Source organism: Symsagittifera roscoffensis, chromosome 2 (genome assembly GCF_963678635.1).
Source record: "Symsagittifera roscoffensis chromosome 2, txSymRosc1.1, whole genome shotgun sequence".
NCBI lineage: Eukaryota > Metazoa > Xenacoelomorpha > Acoela > Convolutidae > Symsagittifera > Symsagittifera roscoffensis.
In genome coordinates, this window is record NC_087063.1 from 37,562,299 (window position 1) to 37,581,541 (window position 19,243).

Consider the following 19,243-nt stretch of genomic DNA (forward strand, 5'->3'; position numbering starts at 1 on the left):
TTTTCAGCTTTCTGTTGACAATGGTTTTGACAAGTTGATTCGTGCTTTTTATAGCTTTTAACAAATTGATCAGGCAACCATTTAAATTTTGAAATAATTCTGACTTTAAAGCTGAAACTTATTAGCAACTTTTTTTCGACGTTTCGCGTTTGCCTTTTGTCGGCGTTTTATGGGTTCTTTTTTTGAAAAAGGGCACATCCAATCTTGCGGAATGAAATTTGCTTTGAAATTTGAAAATAGAGGCTTGAATTGTGCTAAGAAACTGACTTCTGGAAGAGAGCAATCAATTTGGTTTGCTCTTTTGACAGTTCAAGTTCAATTTGGAAATTTCGTTTGCAATGTTAACTCTATTTCACTGTCTCAAGGACAGAATTATTTCAGAATTTAAGACGTTGTCCGATGAGTTTGTTAAACGCTTTTGAGAATTGCAAAAGGTTCGGACAGACAGAATTAATTAAAAAGAGCAACTGTTTAGACATCAACGAAAATTAAAACTGAAATAAACATATCTTCGAAAGTTCATAAAGCATAGTTTTCGCTCAAAACCTGTTACCACGCTGGGCAATTGCATCCGAAGCGTCGAATACTATTTCTTGAATAATGAAAATTATTGCTAAGGGTTGCTAATATTTTTCTGCGATTAGTTTTCAAATTTTGAATAAGTTGCCATCTTCACCTCGTTTGTTTTTTTTTTGTTAAAAATAAGTCCCTGATAATCGTTTTTGTAAAACATTATAAACGGTGGAATTACATTCTTGAACTGATTTTACTAATAGTTTTATAGTGAAATCAGAGTTTTCATCGCAGTATTTAAAAATTAGGCTAGCATAATCATCGGATAATCGACGAACTCGCATTTTAAATTCGGTCTGTCCAAAATTCAAGGTTGTTCAGCTTCAGATTTTGCATGCAAAAAAAGGCCGAAATGCACTGAGTGCTCATTTTAATTAATTATGTCTATCCGAGTTTTTTAATTATATAATTTAAATATTTTTAAAATAATTTGAATATTATTAAAATAAAATTATAAAAATATTTATTATAAAATTATAATTTAAAATAAAATTTAAATTTTATATAATTTTTATATATTTTACAGCCTTCAGTAATAGCTACAGACGTTTAGAGTTCAGAAAAATTGACGATTAAAACTTTTTTATTCGGCTTTGTCCGTTTACGCCTTTCCACAAAACATAAACGGTGTCAACAATGGTTTTCAAAGGTCAATGCGAAGAACGATTTCTGTAAATTCTTTAAAGTTATTAAAAAACAGATTTTTTTCCAAATTTGTGTTTCGATTTTTGCTAGTTAACTTGGTCCTAAAATAGAAGCTTGTTTTTTTTTTAATAACAAGTGCACTCTTTTCCGACAGTTCCGTCTCATATAGCTAGCTTTTTTGCTTGTTCAGTTTCTGTGTTAAATTTTGTTGTTCGGACTAAGTTTTTCTGCAGTCAAAGTCATTCCAATTTGAATCGAGGCAAGCTAGTGGGTCATAATAATTACCTCATCTACTCAAAATTTTATCGTCATTTTCGATTTTGGCTATTGGGGAATGAAAAACAAGCTAAGATATTTGTAGTTTATTACACTTGCGAGCTGGTCAGCGCAGTGTTTTAGTATGAACCGACTTTTTTCTAACCTAACTCGCAAATAAAATTTTTGCTATAATCACGATTTGTAGCATTAGAAATTTCATAGCATGTTTCTGCTTTATACTCGAGGTCGCTGGTTTGAATTCGTCGCATAGCAATAGTTTTACTAATTTGAGTCTGATTTCTACTTTTTCTTATTTTATTATACAGAGCTGCTTTTTGTCGTTTTCTCGCTAGTGTCAGCTTCGCCTCTGTATCAAATTCCAAATTTCCAAAATTTTCGAGATTAGTTGAATTGCAGTCGGACAATTTGTGGCTTTGACCTGATACGACGAGTATTGTTGCAGTATGTGCATAAATCAGCTATAAAGTACAACCGATTCTTATGATATTACAGCTGGCTATTGTTATCCGTGCGATTAGCAAGGTTATGGTACTCGTGTAATAGCTTTTCTCCGCACACATTGTTGCTAACAGAAACAGCACTCGAATCCAATGACAATTTCTGCTTATTTAGCCTAGAGGTAATGCCCATGCTTGGGACGGCAGAGCATCTGGATTTGATTACGTACATGAGTTGTTTTTTGTTCAAAAAAATTGTCCGTGTCAGATTTTAATTTAAGAGCTGTTCTTCAAGAGAATGAATGGATCGTAGTTACTTTTGAAAATTTGAAAAAATATATCTATCTGAACGCTTTTATTTTCTATTTCATGTGAAACAATAAATCGCCTCTATGTGAAACAAGCAATTGGCAGTCTTGAAGATGCTGTCAGCTTCAACTATTTGATTCTTTTGAAATTTTATGTTGCATGTTCAGGTTTTTGTATATCCTTTTTTAAAAATGCCTATGAAAAAACTGTTTTGAGTGTTTACGAGTTATTACGTTGAACGTTGAAAACTTAAACTTATGTCATTTTTAAATTTCGACGTGCTTGTTCAGTTTGATTCGTTGTTCGTGCAATTGGCATGTTTCTGTAGAAAACAGAATGTTTGTATATGCAGGGTCTCTACTCGTTGCTGGAGTCACAGATGAGGTTCGAGGACAGTCTCAACAACCTCCTGGAGAAGTCGCTCATTCCACTCGGAAACAGTAACATGTAATTTTGAGCTTATCCATAAAATCCCACCCTCTGATAAACAGTATGTCGGGCTTGATTTGGAATCTTGATTCTTAGTAAAAAGAGTTGTTTGCGGGATTTTACTCATTTGAATGTATTTTTTTAAATTTAGATTTTTTAGCTCTTTTCTTTCTCTGGTCATATACTCTTCGATTTACTCTGCGTTACGTTTTAGGCGATTATATTTGTGGTAACATTTTTTTTACACCAGGGCGCTAGTCTTTTCTCCAGCCACAAGTTTGTTAAATTTTGGGCTGCTGATATGAGAGCTATTGCCATACTCGGAACTGGAAAGATCTGACATGCTCAACTGATCATGCTCACTGTTATATTTATCGAGACCGATTGCAACTGTATATTAAATTTTCACTGTGTTTAGTTATTGCCGGCTACGGGTTTTAGGCTTACGATTTCGTTTGAATTCAGGTTGATGCGATGACACAGTTAATTTTAACAAATTTTTTCTTTTTTGCGCGATTATAATTTTGGATTAACTCATATAAATGTAAATGTCTAGTGCCCTGATATCAGATAAATTTTCCGGAAAGAATTTTTTTGTTTCTTGAGATTATTGATATTTTTCATTTTGCGTTAGCTATCGTTTTCTATGGTATTCGACAATTGAAAAAATTCCCTTTTTTGTTTGTAAAGACCTATTTTACTGTGCTGGCTATGTGTTCTTGTTTTTATCCATTTTTATAAAATTTTTCTGAATTTTATATAATTTTTTGAATTTTCGTTTCGACGTTCTTCAATTTTCGGGCTCAACAATTTTTCTAAATGTGGTTAGTATCTTTTCCTTATTGTTAATTGCCACTTGCTGAATTTTAATTGTAAGGCTTTGTTTTGTGTAGATTGTCTGCGAAGGATTATGACATCTTGTGTTGCAATTTGCATGAGATTACACAGTTGGTAAAAACGCTCACGAAAGAGCTGACAGATGCATGTAAGTTGGCCACATCCTCCTCATCATCCCCTTCCAGTCAGCAGGGGGGGAAGTTCGCCAAGCAGATGTGCTCGTTCCTGTCCAGATATAGAAACCTGCTGGTGGTTTATTGCGCCAATCATCCTCTAGCCCTGCGTGTCATCTCAAACCATAGGTAATAACGTATATAACTAAACTCGAAGAAGAACATGTAATTGGAAATTTTGTGGACCTTGTAAGTATTTTTACACTCGCGACATTCTGTTTTATCTTGTTTAGCTAAATCTTTGCATAGTTTCGAATGCTTACCACATTTTGCGTTCAAACACGGTACAATTTTTTGTCTCAAGCTATAACGTTTTTGCCTACGACGAAAAAAGTTCTTAGTTTTAGTCTGGCCAGAACCTGTTTTTTTTTTGCAAATTAAAAAAAATTTTACGTTAGAAAAAAATTGACAATCTATCGTTTCTCCGCTCATTTTTGGTCACCGTAATTTTCACTGCGCTGACTTGTCAACTCTTTTTTGTATTGGACATTTGATTAGCTCCTAGAATTTTCGAATTTGCCATCATGATTTTCTGTAATTAAAAAGTTTTCAAGGTTTTTTCGGCTCAAATGTTTCGACTCAGATATCGGCTTTATCACCTTACATTGCGTTATTTGAGAGTAAAAGATGTTCATCTTTTGTATTTTCCAAACAGCTGTGTTCCGATTAACTGGCTTTACCCAATTTTGTCAGCTTAGCTGCCGCTCGTGAGATTTTCGAATGCTTTTTTTAGAGCTGCCGATTTTGTTTCTATACATGTTTTCCTCAATTTGAACATAATTTAAAAGAAATGTAGTAGATGTAGTTATAGCTTTCTAGATATTTTATTAAAGAGTTGTATGTTTGCGTGGTGTCGCACGTGGTGGGAAGCTCTGCTTCGTGTATCTTGAGAGTTTCGGTTCAAAGTTTTTATTACGCTTGCGATTATCAAGCGTTCCTAGAAGGGAATATAGACCTATTTAATGGCGTTTTCGACTACACTTTTAAAAAGAGCTGCCACAAACTCTGAAAAAGCGTTAAGGTTTTTAGACATCGCTGATTCAACATAAGGTTATTCGAAAGAAGCACTGCGCACAACTTAAACGACAGTTTGGGTTTTAAAGCGAACTAAGTAACACCAAAAGACACGTTTGAAATTGAAAAAATATATAGTTTAAAAACAATTACGGGATTAGTGAGAATAAGTGACATCACGCATCTATAACTATATTGAGATTCACGTGACAAAATATTTAAACTCATCTATGCATGATTAAGCTAATGCTTTTACATAAGTATATCATCAAATAGCTGGCTTTTCTTTGATCATCAATACGTTTTTAGGTTAAGCAGCCAAGCAATCAAGTTCAAGTCTCCCAGCCATTTAATTGCTAGGAAAAACACACTGATCCATCCTGATATTAAAACACTCCTTCATTTTACAATCTATTTCGCATTTTTTGGTTATCAGTGTAATTGATCTATTTATCTATACGTTTTACGTTTGCGATTAGCAAGCGTTATCAAACTGGAATATAGACTTTTTTCGGGTTAAAAACTTGCTTAACAGAATCACTTGTATCTTGGCTCATAACGAACTCAATTTTCTATGCGTTCCCGGACAACTTAGCCTGGAGGTAACAAACATGCATGGTGCGGCAAAGGTCCTGGGTTTGAATCTGATCAGGACCTGTTTTTTTTTAAACGGGAATTTTCTGTTTCAAATAAAATTGTCGGCCTATTACTTGTCTGCTTATCTGTTGTCGGCTTAGTTGTCACATCTTGAATTTGTTTTTGCTGCGAGCATTTTTCTTCAATGTTGCTTTTAGGTTTTGATTTACTGGTACAATTCGTAATTTTACTTACCTTGAGCTCGTATTTCCTTCGTTTTGTTAAATTGGCTTTAAAACTTCCTCGACCTTAAATATTTCGGCCTATTTTTATTGGCCTGATGACCTAATTTTTGATCGTTTCAAGGGAAACACAACTTACTCTTCTAACTTGTTTCAGAAGAGAAACAACCAAGGTTTTGGGCAAAGTCCAATTTTTGAAATCACCTTTTTCGTGCCGCATCAGTTTAGCAATTTCATTCATTATCAATTACATGCCTCCAGCTTTAGTTGGGCACCTAGTTGCTTTTTATTTCGAAATTTAAAAATTTTGGATCACCTAGTTTTAACATTTAATTTTTTTTTCAACTCAGGGTTTTTGTTTGTGTTGTATCGCAAGTGGTGCGAGGCTTCGCTTCGCCTCTGTTAAAAGTCGATGAACTTTATTTAGGCTCTTATATAGGTCGTGGTGGTTTTGTTTCGTTTTTTTTCAGGAAAAGTTGTAAAATGCTCTAATAACAAAAGAAGTGCATTCATACATATGAATGCTCTTAGGTATATATGCACTTTTTGGGTTTAATTCAAGTACATATCCTAGAAGGTAGACAAAATGCACTCTCCGATTATGAAATGGCGCACAAAAATGGGATCCATTTTTATTATCGAAAGTGGAATTTAATATTTAGATTATACAGCAAAATAATAATTTTCCCTAATAATCTTTTTTTTTTTTAAAGGTTTTTTTTTTTTTTTTTTTTAAGGTTTCTAAAAAATAAAAATTGCTTACATATACAAAACAAACAACAAATGTGGGATGAATCATTGAGGATTGAATAATCTTAATGATCTTAATAATCTTAATCCTAATAATCTAGTTTTCTAAAAAAAAGTGCCGATTATAAATTTTTCTTGAAATTCAATGAGCTTTAAGGCCTTATTTTTTGTTTGAATTTCGAAATTTCAATTTTTTCTGAGTCCATGAACTTTATTTAGGCTCTTATATAGGTCGTGGTGGTTTTGTTTCGTTTTTTTTTTCAGGAAAAGTTGTAAAATGCTCTAATAACAAAAGAAGTGCATTCATACATATGAATGCTCTTAGGTATATATGCACTTTTTGGGTTTAATTCAAGTACATATCCTAGAAGGTAGACAAAATGCACTCTCCGATTATGAAATGGCGCACAAAAATGGGATCAATTTTTATTATCGAAAGTGGAATTTAATATTTAGATTATACAGCAAAATAATAATTTTCCCTAATAATCTTTTTTTTTAAAGGTTTTTTTTTTTTTTTTTTAAAGGTTTCTAAAAAATAAAAATTGCTTACATATACAAAACAAACAACAAATGTGGGATGAATCATTGAGGATTGAATAATCTTAATAATCTTAATAATCTTAATCCTAATAATCTAGTTTTCTAAAAAAAAGTGCCGATTATAAATTTTTCTTGAAATTCAATGAGCTTTAAGGCCTTATTTTTTGTTTGAATTTCGAAATTTCAATTTTTTCTGTAGGTTGAAGTTGAACTATGCGTTGGGTTGTTGGATACGTTTTACCTGCGCGTGAGACTTTCTTGCCATGCTGAAGCGTTCTTCGCAATGGTTAAGCACATAATTATCTATGCATGGGTCAGCTAGTTCATGTAGGAAATTGTGTCTTAGATGCTATGTATTCTTTAGTTATGCATGCAATTCCGGCCTAAACAGTCAAACAAGCATGTACAAGTAATAATTTGTAAAAAAAAATATGTATATCCATCCGTATATAAAGATCTTTTTTCATTTGAATATAAATAATTTAATGATTCAACAGTTGTTTAGATGTTTTTGTTTTGGTCTGTGAGTCTGTAAGTGTTTACCTATCGGACATAAGCGGTCTTTCTAATTCAATCAGATGCTCGAAAACAAGGCTTAGTGTAGCTAAAATAACTTTAACTATACAGAGTGAATAGCGTGGCGTTGTTTTCTTTAATGTCGGCTACTTTTTAAGTAACGATACAGTTCGTTGGATACGTTTTTGTTTTGTTTATTTGTAAATATGATTGAGACTTGGACAAAAAGTTAAGTGTCAATGATTGTACTGAACACACTCAAATGGGTCGTGTTTGTCGCGTTTCTTTCTTGAGTTAAAATTTTAATAGTGGTGTTTCTTGTATTTTCACATTTTTGCCTCAACCAAACTCGCTAATAAAACAGCTCTTTTGATGGCATTTTTGCTAGAAGCACGATCTGTAGCATTGGAAATAGCAGAGCATCTGTTCTCTGCTTGGTGGCTAGTGTTTGCTGATTGTCAATCGACAGTGGATCAGATGAAAGGAAGCGAGACTGCTCGTCGACAAGTCGGAGGTTCAATGCCGCACTTAGCCCTTTTTTGTTTTTCGGTGACGTTTTTGCTGCGTATCGTTGGCAATTTATTATCATCTGTAGCTGTTGTAGCATCTCTATTAGCGTTTAGAGCTGCTTTTCTGAATTGTAGCTTCGCCTTTGTGTTAAGTTTTTTCAAATCGACTTTTGATTTCTTTTTAAGTTCCATTCAATTTCATTTGTTGAAAGGAAGGAAGTTTGTGGTCCTCAATTACAAAAATGGAAATTGAGCGAAAAAGTATGAACGACTTTAAGTTGCGAACGTGGATTTTAAATTGTAATCACCAACGGAATATAAAAATTAATTGTCATCAAAAAAAAATTGTTAATCATAAGTTGTACAAAAACTTGAAATGCAAGGAGCTTTAAAGCAGCATAATTTTTTCTTCAAAATTCGAAAATTGATGTTTCATAAATAAACAAGGCTTTTTTGTTTTCTAGTATTCATTGACACTCTTACAACTGGCTGCTGTCTATGTTTTTTAAGTCTGACAAAAGCTATACGAGTGATTTGAGTTGGCGAGGGCTTAATAGAATTGACTGTCCGTTGCTTCTTTTCCCTTCCTGCCCAATTTGCTCTACGTCACGCAGCGAAACTTGTCTAAGTAAGATAAACAGTTTTGGACTCGCACCTTAGTGCCTTTGTACCAGCCAATCTGATCCCACCCATTAAAAGAGTTCTATTGAACATAAGTTGTATTGCTTAACGAATCAGAACATAACTGGATACAGTTGTATTAGTAACAGAATAGAATAGAAGACCTCGCTCTGACTCTGCTTTGATCAGAGCTCAGTTGAGCGAGAACAAGTCATGGGAAATGGGAATTTGTCAAATTGCTTACCAACTAGCTGGCATGGTTTTCTATTCCTCTTTGTGTCAAATTTCAAGTTATAAACACAAAAGGAGTTGAGTTCTATGTCGTTCTCTGAAATTATAGGTCGGAAGTAATTTTTCCTACTAGTGATTTTTTAAATTATCCTGCTTTACTTCACCTAGAGAACATCTCTTCAGCGGAGTAGAACGGACTTTATCTTTTGTTTGTTCAGCTCTCAACTAGACAGCTTTGCCAAGGCCAGTAGATCATCCCTGGGTGCTCCCGCCTCCTCCTCGCCATCTCCAGCAGCAGGTAGTGGCTACAGTGGTACCATTCTGGACTTAACAGCCGCCTTCTCCCAGCCTTTCAGACAAATCGAGACCTACTCTGGCATCCTCCGCGAAATTAAGGCCTCAATTTCGGTCAGTATTACTCTTCTCTGTCTGGTGCAAAGCAATAATTGCGTTCAAGCGTCAATGAACGAAATTTAGACACTTAAATAGGTCATGTTCATTTTTTTCTTCTTTTTTCTGCAAAAAGTCTAAATAGTTGTTCACGCTGAAATTTGATTTTTTGCGGTCTGATTTTTGATTTCTGTTTGAGAGTAATGAGCGAAGTGAGTATTCTTATATAGGTCTTGCTGATTTTTTTTGTTTTTTTTTTCAGGAAAAAGACTTAAAATTTGTCCACTCAATTTTGATTTTTCACGGCTTGACATGTGATTTCCTTTTAAGTTTAGTGCATTACTATTTTTAAAAGGAAGGTAAACTCCACTATCGAACAGCACAATTGTAAAAGTCACGAAACACGTGATCTACTTCTAATTTCGAAAATGGAAATGAATTATCAGATTTCCCAGCGAAATAAAAGTTTACCTATTGATCCAGTTTCCTCAAATTGGGTTAATTTTAACATAAAAAAGTCCATCATAAATTGTTCTACAAAGTAACTGAGCTTTAAGACCATCTATTTTTTTCTTTGAAATTCAAAATTTGAAGATTTTTGAAAAAAAAAAAACAAGTCAGTTTTTTCAGTTTCCTTGGGTTTATTACTCTTTTCCAACTGTCAGTTGGCTATGCTTAATTACAATTCAGTTCCATTTGCTAAAACGAGGGAATAAAAGGGCAAATGACTTCAATCTCGAAAATGGATTTCAGTGGAAAATTTAAAATTTTTCGCGATTTGATTTTTGATTTCTGTTTAATTACAATTCAGTTCCATTTGTCAAAATAAGAGAAAAAAAGGGCGAATAACTTCAATCTCGAAAATGGATTTCAGCGGAAAATTTTTGCAATATAATTTGACGGCTTTGTTCCAATTTTCAAAACGTTTTTTTTTTGGTATATATCCTCTCTCATTTCACAAATATCTGTGTTATTGGAGTGATTCTTTTTTGCATTAGGCAGCCAAAATTTGCCGAATTCTGATTGTTTGTTTTAATAATTTCTGATCACGCTTGTTTTGGCGGCTTTCATGGTGTTTTGTGCTGAGCAAGCTTCTAAAGAGCTGATTTCAATCTTAAACAACCGGATGAAATGAACTAAAACAAAAATTTCAAATAGTTTCTATGAAATTCGGAAATTTTGGATTAAAAGGGGGAGGAAAACGTTGTTTGAAATTTAACAAGCATTTTCATGATGCAAATATTATTGGGAATCTTTAAAGTGAAGTTACACCTTAAAACGGGTCAACTCAAATGGTTCAAAGTTGGGGCGTAAAACATGGTAAAATGATGTAAGAACAACTTCAATTGAACCTTTTTCACTCACTAAATTTGTACCAATTGATTTGAACCCTTTTAGGGTGTTATTTTGGTCGTGAAACAAATGCAGAGAAACTTCATTAAACCGTGAAAACAAGCATGAACAAAAAATCCAACTTAATAAAAATTATCAACCGAATTCGGCAAGCTTTTGCAGGCTACTGCAAAAAGAATCCTTTCAAAAGCACAAATATCTGAAATGAAAGAAGATTTATACTAAAAGCGTTCTGAAAACACCCTGTATATAAACTACAAGTCGAAGCGGCATTTTTGATGTATATATTTTTTTCAGATATTTCAAGCTCGAGCTGTTGCATGCTATATTTACTTTGTTTTTAAAATCATGTTGACTGTCAAGAACTGCTATCTGGAATTTCTGAAAGTGGATGTGTTGACTTCATAAGATAAATCGGGCGGTTATCCAGAATTTGGAGCTCCTTGGTTTGAATCTTGTAATTAGCAAGGGTATTGCAAGTGGGTGCTAGACTTTCCCGTAAATAAACCTGCTCCAGGAGTCTTTTCCGTTGCATCGCACCGGCTCAAATTTTGATGGATTTTGTATGTTCCTGGCATCCTAGAGCTTTACCACCAATGCAATTGTTAGGCAATATTTACCACTGTAGAGGCTTTTTGAACTTTGAAATGGATTTTGGGGTTGCTTTCCAAAAAATCCCCCAAATCATAAATCTTATTCGTTAAGTTGTCAAACATTAATTTCTCCGTGAAGGATTTTTTTCGTGTAAATTTGAGTGTTTCCGTATAGTCCTGCTCATAAGCTGTCTGCAGATGTCATATTTATTAAAATTGGATTGAAATTTGATTTAAAAAAAATTAACCCTAATTTAAGGCTGGCAAAAATAAGATTGGGACCATAACCTTTCGAAATAATGCTCGGATGGAAAAAATAAGCACATCGGTGGGCCTATAACAGATCTTTCCAACGTTATATCACAATCAAAAAAGCGTAAAAATCCTATCATGTTCCGAAAAGTCAGGTTAAGTTTTGAGCTTTTTTGGGCAGTTTTGGTTTTTGCCCCCGGCTCATGAGTCTTTTCCGTTAATTTTTCTAATTGTGTGCTATTAGCGAAACTTACTAGCTTACTCAAGTTACCATGACTACTAAGCTGTGCTATATATTTTTTCAACAATTTATGATAAATAATCTAAAAACTAATTATTTCCTTACTACACAATTTTTTCGTTAAATTTGAGATTTATCAATTGCAATCAGTTTTTAGATACTAGTTTTTAACGGATTTTAAGTGGTAGGGCAGTGATCTGGAGTCCGCATGTTTAATTTAAAGCGTTTTCAGTAGTAGTTGAAACACCTCATGTGGGCTTTTGATCCGACAAACTTGCTCTTCGAAGAATTATTTTTTGTTATATAAAAATATATTTTTTGTTATATATTTTTTGTTATACTAGACAATTGATAAAAATAGATGGCATGCAATTGGTCTTTATGGGTGGAAGATCTACTACCGATGCTGTTTTCCTTATTAGACATTTGAAGTAACTGTTTGTGGAAAAGAAAAACCCCTGCATCACATATTTGTTGATTTCGAAAAAGTCGTGTTTCTAGGGAACTGATCGCATGGGCTCTGAGGCTACTGATAGTTCCCGAAAAGCTGGTACGACTAAGAATGCGCATGAACAGCGAGTCGAAAACCAGAGCTCGCCGGCCCCAAGGATGCACTGATTATTTCGAAATTAAAGTAGGCATGCATCAAGGATCGGCACTTAGCCCATTGTTATTTTTAATAGTAACGAAAGAGGCTACGAGAAACTGTCGTTCTATGGCACCATGGGATATTATATATTCAGATGACTTTGTGTTATCCGCTGAAACGGTGAAATAGTTGGAATAGTTGGAGTTAAATAGTTGGAACAAGGCTTTGCAAAAACGCGGTTTAAAAATCAACGTGGATAAGACAAAGCATTTGATTTCAGGCCAAAAGTCTATTCCTCAAAAAAATATATACGTGTGGTTGTTGTTTGAAGGGAATCAGTCCTAATTCAATACGCTGCAGTTCCTGTAATCAATGGGTGCATAAAAAATGTAGCCTGAAGAAAATACCTAAACATTACTAATCGTTTGTCCAAGATGCAATTAATCCTTCCAATGATCACTCAAATCATAATGCTAATCCACGGATTAATCAATTTGTTCTACGGAGAGTCTTAGCTGAAACACCTCATTTAGACTTCTGATTCGGCAAACTTTCTCTTACAAGAATTGTTTTTTGTTATAAACATTTTTGGTCAACTAAGGTCCGATAGAGGTGGTGAATTGTAATTTTGGCCTTTTTTTTAATCTTCAATAGGGTCCAGTATCTCCAAATTTCAGACCATAATATTTAGTTTTTTGGAAATGTTTTTTGTAGTCCAAATAAAAACCAGGCATCTTGAAAAAGCTTACCTCTGGTTAAAAATAGTTATCTAAGCTCCTTTAGAGGAATTTATTGCCATTTTTGTCCCTCTCTGTTTGATATGATTAAGTTTTGTCCCTCTCTGTTTGATATGTTTAAGTTTTGTCAGTAAAGTCAGTAATAACATTTTTTTTGAGAAAAAGTGTTTCTTCTAGGCTGAATTCTATTAAAAAAATCAAGACCTCAAGAAAAACATGCAGCTGCAAGAGATAGTCTAGTGTAATTTTCGACCGAATTGTGTAATAAAAAGTGTTTTCTAGAAAATATTTTTCTGCTTTTCCATAGTTCTCTGAGATCTTATAGAGATTGTGTGTTCTTATTTCTGAACCAGTCTGATCATTATCATATATATATGATAATTTTTTTATAACAGACAATATCAACAACCTTTTATGAGCAAAGTTTTTTTTTTGTTTGGCTGAAACTTGTAAGATTTTGCTAGGCTGAATTATTTAAATGATCTTAAAATGATTTCTAGAGATGATTAAAAAATGATATCTAGAAAAAAGTGTTTCTGTGTTGATATGGTTATCTGAGATCCTTAGTGTTTTTTAATTATCCATTCTTTTTTTGATCAATTTAATATCATTTTAATGTGATTAGTTGCAGAAAATAAAAGCATTTTTAGAATCGAAAAGCTTTTTTTGATGGGCTGAAATATGTAAGAGTAAAACGAGATTTCTTAAAAAAGTTTTACTGTATAAATATTGTTTTCTATTCTCCTATAGAAGTAGTATATTGTCATTATCAAACTTTTCTGACCAGTATCGTGGAGTTTTTTTGAGTTGAGAAAGGTTGTTTACTAGGCTGAATTATATAAGAAAAAGTGATTTCTAGAAAATATCTCTGCTTTATTATAGTCTTCCGAGATCCTATAGAGATTGTGTGCTCTAGTTTTTCACCCTTTCTGATCAATATGGTCCATTTTTTATAACAGACAATATCAACAACATCTTATGAGAAAAGTTTTTTGATTGGCTGAAATTTGTACAAAAAAAAGTGATACCAATATTTTAAAAACAATTTTTTTTGCCAGGTTGAATTATTTATGATTTTTTAAAAATGATTTCTGAAGGTGATTTCTATTTAAAAATTGATATCTAGAAAAAAAATCTTTCTGCGTTGATATGGGTATCTGAGCTCCTATAGAGGATGTGTTTTGTAATTATTGACAGTTTTTGATCAAAATGATATGATTTCACCTGATTGCAGATAATAGTTTTTTTTTGCTTTGTCGAATTGTTTTTATGCTGTATTGAATTTTGTCAGAAAAAAATTATATCGATGTAGCGTAATGTCAATATCGATCCTTTGTGATCAGTTTAGTGGAGCTGTCCTTAAATGCAGGCAATATTAACAACTTTTTAGAAGAAGGTTTTTTTTGCCAGGCTGAAATTTTAAAAATAATTTTAGTTTTCCTGCGGCTCATGAGTCTTTTCCCATTTTTTTATGCTGACCTCAGAACAAATTTTATCCGCCTGTTCAACTTACCATGTCTAGCAAGCTGTGCTTGATAGCTCTCCAGTGATAAGTCGTTCATAAAGTTTTGAAGAAACATCCAAAAAAAAATTCGTGAAGTTTGAGTTTTCTTCTTTTCAATCAGGTTTTCAGATAAGATTACAGCGTTCAACTGATTTTAAATAGTAGGACAGTCATTCGGAGACGTCGTAGGTGAAAATTGAAGTGTTTCAGTAGTAGCTGAAACACCTCATGTAGGCTTTTTTGTGACAAACTTGATTCGACAAAAGTTTCGCATGATTCAATAAACAAGCATTATTTCTTTTTGTATAAAAATTCAGGTCAACTAAGGTCCGATGGAGGTGGTGAGTTGCAATTATCGAGCTTCTTTTACTATGGTCCATTTTATTTTCAGAATCTTATCCTAACTTTAGTGCAAGGCTGAAAAAAAACAGGGTTCCCAGAAAAATCCTACCGCTGGTTAAAAATGGTTATCTAAGCTCAATAAGAGGATTTATATTATCATTTTTGACCATTCTATTTGGTATGGTTAAGTATATTTTTTGCTGAAATCAGTCAGAACCGTTTTTTTGAGGAAAGTGTTTTCGCTTGCTGAATTATACAAAATAAATCAAGATTTCAAGAAAAAACATGTTTTTTATGGTTCTCTGAGCTCCTATAGAGATCGTGTACTGTAATTTTCGACCTTTTCCGATCAATATGATATAACTTTCATTGATTGCAGACAATAATAACAACCCTATATGAGAAAAAGCCTAATTTGTGATAATTTTTTTAAAAAAAGTTTGTTCAAATTTACCTCCGTTGTTTTTTCAAATTGAAAGCGCTCTGTGCTTTCATCCTTTAATTAAAAAATCGAAAGTCTAGCACTCTCAGCTTTAAGCAAGTGACTCTCCACGAAAGCACTGGTTGCTGAGAAAAGTGGTTTATTGAACTTTCAGGCAGATGCTGGCAACAATCAAAGCAAATGTCGATACCTGGTTTGGAAAAAGTTTAGTCTTAGGCATCTCCTTATACTTTCAGGAAGAAGGACGTTGATGCAGCTGACAGTTTTTAGCAAAAAATTTCTCTCCATTACCTCAGAGATGTTATAAAATAATATCCTTACCAATATATGGATACTGTCACTATTATTGCTGGATTTAATGACCGGTCATTTATATATTTGAACCCTCATTCGTATTTTCCATAAAGCAATCGCTACCTCAATTTTTAAGAAGCTGCTCCATTTGATTTCGAGCCTTTTTTTGTTATTTAACTCGCCTCGTAATGTCTTTTATGGTAGAATTATAATTGTCCGTTTTTACACTAGTCAGCTTGCCAGCGTCTTTTAGTACGAACTTTTTTTCTGTTCTAACTCGCAAATAAAAGTGTTTGTTCTTTGGTGCCAAAGCGTTCAGTTTTTGATGGCACTTGCAATAATCACGATCTGTAGCCTTGGAATTTTGATAGCTTTATTTCATGCGTGTTTGTGGTTAATTAAGAGTCTGTGGCATAGTGGTTAATGCCTGAGATTCCCGTTGGCCGCAGATGCAATTGGAGACCTAGCCGAGTTTTTGCTAATTCGAGTATGACTTCTACAGGGTGGCCACGGTAGCATGCGGTCAGTGACAAATCAGTGCGAAGCATGATCTGTTGGTGTCATATCAGTGTCAGCAAATGAATATCGGTGCTAGTTTTTTCATCGTGCTGCTTTACTGAATCGTTCAAAATCAAAAATCGATGCAGGTTAACCCAGTACGTTTTTTCAGGTGAATGAGCAGCTCTATGAAGCTGGTCGGGTAAAAAAATTTGGGCTAAAAAATTGGATTAAAGAGTTGAGCCAATGGCAAACTTTGAGTCACAAAGCCAAGAAAGACTGGCTTTTATTTTCGAGTGCGAGTATCAGTGCCGTTAGTGACTGCAATTTTTCAGACGCGGTGGCCAACCTTTTCTACCTCTTCTTATTGCACTTTATGGAGCTGGTTTTTATCTTGTTTTTGCCTTTTTGTCTTGAAGTGCAGCTTCGCCTCTGTTTTAATTTAGGAAGTTCTATGTTTAATAAAGATGGCTATCATTTCTCATATAACGGCAATTGATTTTTCTCAAAGAATTTTTTCATTTTTCTGCGCCATTAGTGTGTCACAAATCTCCCTAAATGTCTCATTGGGATCAGCCCAAACCCATTGATTCATTCAAGCTAATCATCTAAAAGGTGGCGGCTTCTGGTGTTACGCTAATGCACGTGGAGTGTAGTGGTTTGGCAACTAAGAAAGAACACTCGAAAAGCTTCGCCTACTAAAAATGCAAAGGCACAGATAACAAATGAAGTCGGAACCCAATTGCCCTGTTTCCAAGTAGAGTTTGAAACCCCAGTGCCCCAGATTTTCTTGATAAATGTGAGCGACTCTAAAGCAACCACTTTGACGAAATTGAACAACTAAATAATCACGGCAAACCGGTTTTCTTCAGAATCAGCAAGAACAAGACAGGATTCAAGTTCGGTCAAACTATGAATACAGCCTCAGAACGCTCACTGTAAGAGATGCTCGCATTAAATGAAAGTTATCGTGGTTTTGTCTTTATCTCATTTTAGCTAGAGCTTAACACGGCAGTGATGGATCAGTGGCAAAAATCATTGCGATAAGGCTTAATCAATAGAGTAAATTCAACTCATTGGCCCTTCAAGAAAGGCTACCTAATCCCAAACAGGTTGTGAAACCGGATGAATTGAACAGTTTGACAAGCTGATGACCACAGGAAGGTTTCTAACGCCCTTCAAAGAATAAGTGATGATTCTAAAGGTGAAATTTTAACAACTGACCATAAATAAGATGGTAAATCTGTTCTCCAATTACTTGAGCAGAAACATCCAGCCCCAAGACCTGTTTTCCAGCCAATAATTGCACTTATGATAAAAGTACTCGGCCGTATCAGCAATCAATTTTCGAAGAATTAAATGCTCAAGACGTTCTGCCACCAAATTCATGGAAGTCAGGGCCTATCTGGTCTCGATGTGAATGATTGGTGGCAATTTGCAACAACTTTCCGAAAACTATCGAAAGATTATGAAAAAACATTGAGCAAACTCTATATCAGGATTTCTGCAGAACTAACATTCTGGAACCTCTCGATGAATTCCTGGTGTGCGGCTAGTTTCTATGGGAGAAGTCGTTTGAAGAATCATTGGAAGAATCGCTGAAATACAGTTGTCTTGGAAAAAAGGCGGAATCGAGTATGCCCTTGATTCAAAAGAGACTTATCGAGGAGAGAAACTCAAGGTATATTGCTTATTGACACGGAAAAATAGAAACCTCGCTTATTATGCCCTGGGAAGTTCTTGCTCGATTCCATCGAAATTGTGCAGTTTAAAAGACAATTTTGTCACAAGGTGCAACATAAAATGATTCATTGGCTATGGCCATGCACGGTATCGCTATAAACCCAATAATGAAAATCAACTCGAGCGATAGTCCTACTCAAAGGTGGTACACCGATGATGACATTGCTAAAGGCAGTTTAGATCAATTGAAAAATCTTCTTGATGATTCAAAAGAACTTTGACAAGCCTTCGGCTACCTTGTAACGAAGTGCTTTTTGATAGTAAAATCTGAATTGTTAAAGCAAAAAATTGTTCAAAAATCAATTAGTAGAAATTGTTGATGGGCATCGAGTCCTAGGTTCTGTTATAGGCGATGAGCAGTCTTGTAAGCAATTTGTGCTGGACAAAACCGAAAAGCACGTTAACCTGCTTCAGAAGTTGGCACACGCAAAATTTCTCAAAGTGCTTAAAAAACCGTTTCCAATGCATAAAAATTATATTTCATTACTCGGTGAACACCCACCTGTTTTCTTTTTGAGGACACTGAGAACATTTTAGCGAATGAACTCATACCAGCTCTCATTAAAAGCACATCATATAAAGGGAAATTTCGCAGATTGTTCTCTGCCTGTGAGAGATGGAGGTCTGAACTTGACCTTACCAGAAGAACAAATTAACGAATGTTCCACTTCCACAAAATGTCCAGTCCCATAGGTGAAAATGAAAAAGTCAGACACCAACTAGTAACAGAAACATATTGCAACCACTAATACGAAATAACGACAACCCAAGAACAATTCAAAATAAGTCGAAGTAATGAGTAATTTGTCAGAGACGTAAGGAGTAGTTTGTCAGACAGCGAAAATTTACAGTTGAGTTTAGCATCAGAGAAGTGTTCATCCAGCTGGCTCAACGCATTACCGTTGAAGTGATATAATTTCTGTTCACAAAGGCAGAAATCAAAGACGGAAGTGCACTAAGATGTGGTTGGGAACCCAAAACTCCGCGGAAATGCACACGCCGCAAAGGTAGATAATTATTTTTGCTGATTTGGTGAACACAGTCTGGTACGATGCCGAAATTAAGCCGCATCTTCAAACGCTAGAAGGTGACGCCTTAATTAGAAGTCAACTGGCACTGATGATGAAGCAAGACAAGATATCCAAGCCAATGGATTTTGGGAATCTCGGCTCAGTAAAACCTACTTTGACGTGAAGGTTTTCAATCCACATGCCAGTATCTGCTCACGAAACGTCGAGGAAGCTTACAAATAGCTTGAAAAGGCAAAAAAGCTGAAGAAAGAACCGCATTATAATGTCAAACAGGCTAGCTTTAGTCTTTTGCATGTCAGGAGGGACAGGACTATCGTCCTCGCGTGTTGTTAAAAGACTAGCACACAGAATTAGCCAAAAAAACGACAGCTACGCAGACGTGATCAAAATCCGCACCACGTTTAGCTTTGCCGTTTTACGTAGCTCCGTGCTCTGCATAAGTAGATCGCGCTTGCTCCGAAAACGCGCTCCCGCATGTTGATTCAACGCCAGGAACCAAAGTTTTAAATGCTCAATAAATTCTAATGAAAATAACTTGGTTCGATTTGTA

The 19,243-nt window shown here is 34.6% G+C and overlaps 1 protein-coding gene across 10 annotated transcripts in view; it reads left to right on the forward strand.

Annotated features, from left to right (window-relative positions):
* The window catches only part of LOC134840622 (rho guanine nucleotide exchange factor 7-like), a 90,879-nt gene that overhangs the window by 30,793 nt on the left and 40,843 nt on the right, over positions 1-19,243 (forward strand). For all 10 annotated transcript variants that reach the window (XR_010162431.1, XR_010162432.1, XM_063856559.1 and 7 more), the window contains 3 exons: positions 2,596-2,690; positions 3,566-3,811; positions 8,903-9,092. Coding sequence is in view for 8 of the 10 variants with exons in the window: in XM_063856559.1 (XP_063712629.1) it covers positions 2,596-2,690; positions 3,566-3,811; positions 8,903-9,092 (531 nt within the window). In the remaining 2 variants the exon portion in view is untranslated. The remainder of the gene's footprint in view (positions 1-2,595; positions 2,691-3,565; positions 3,812-8,902; positions 9,093-19,243) is intronic.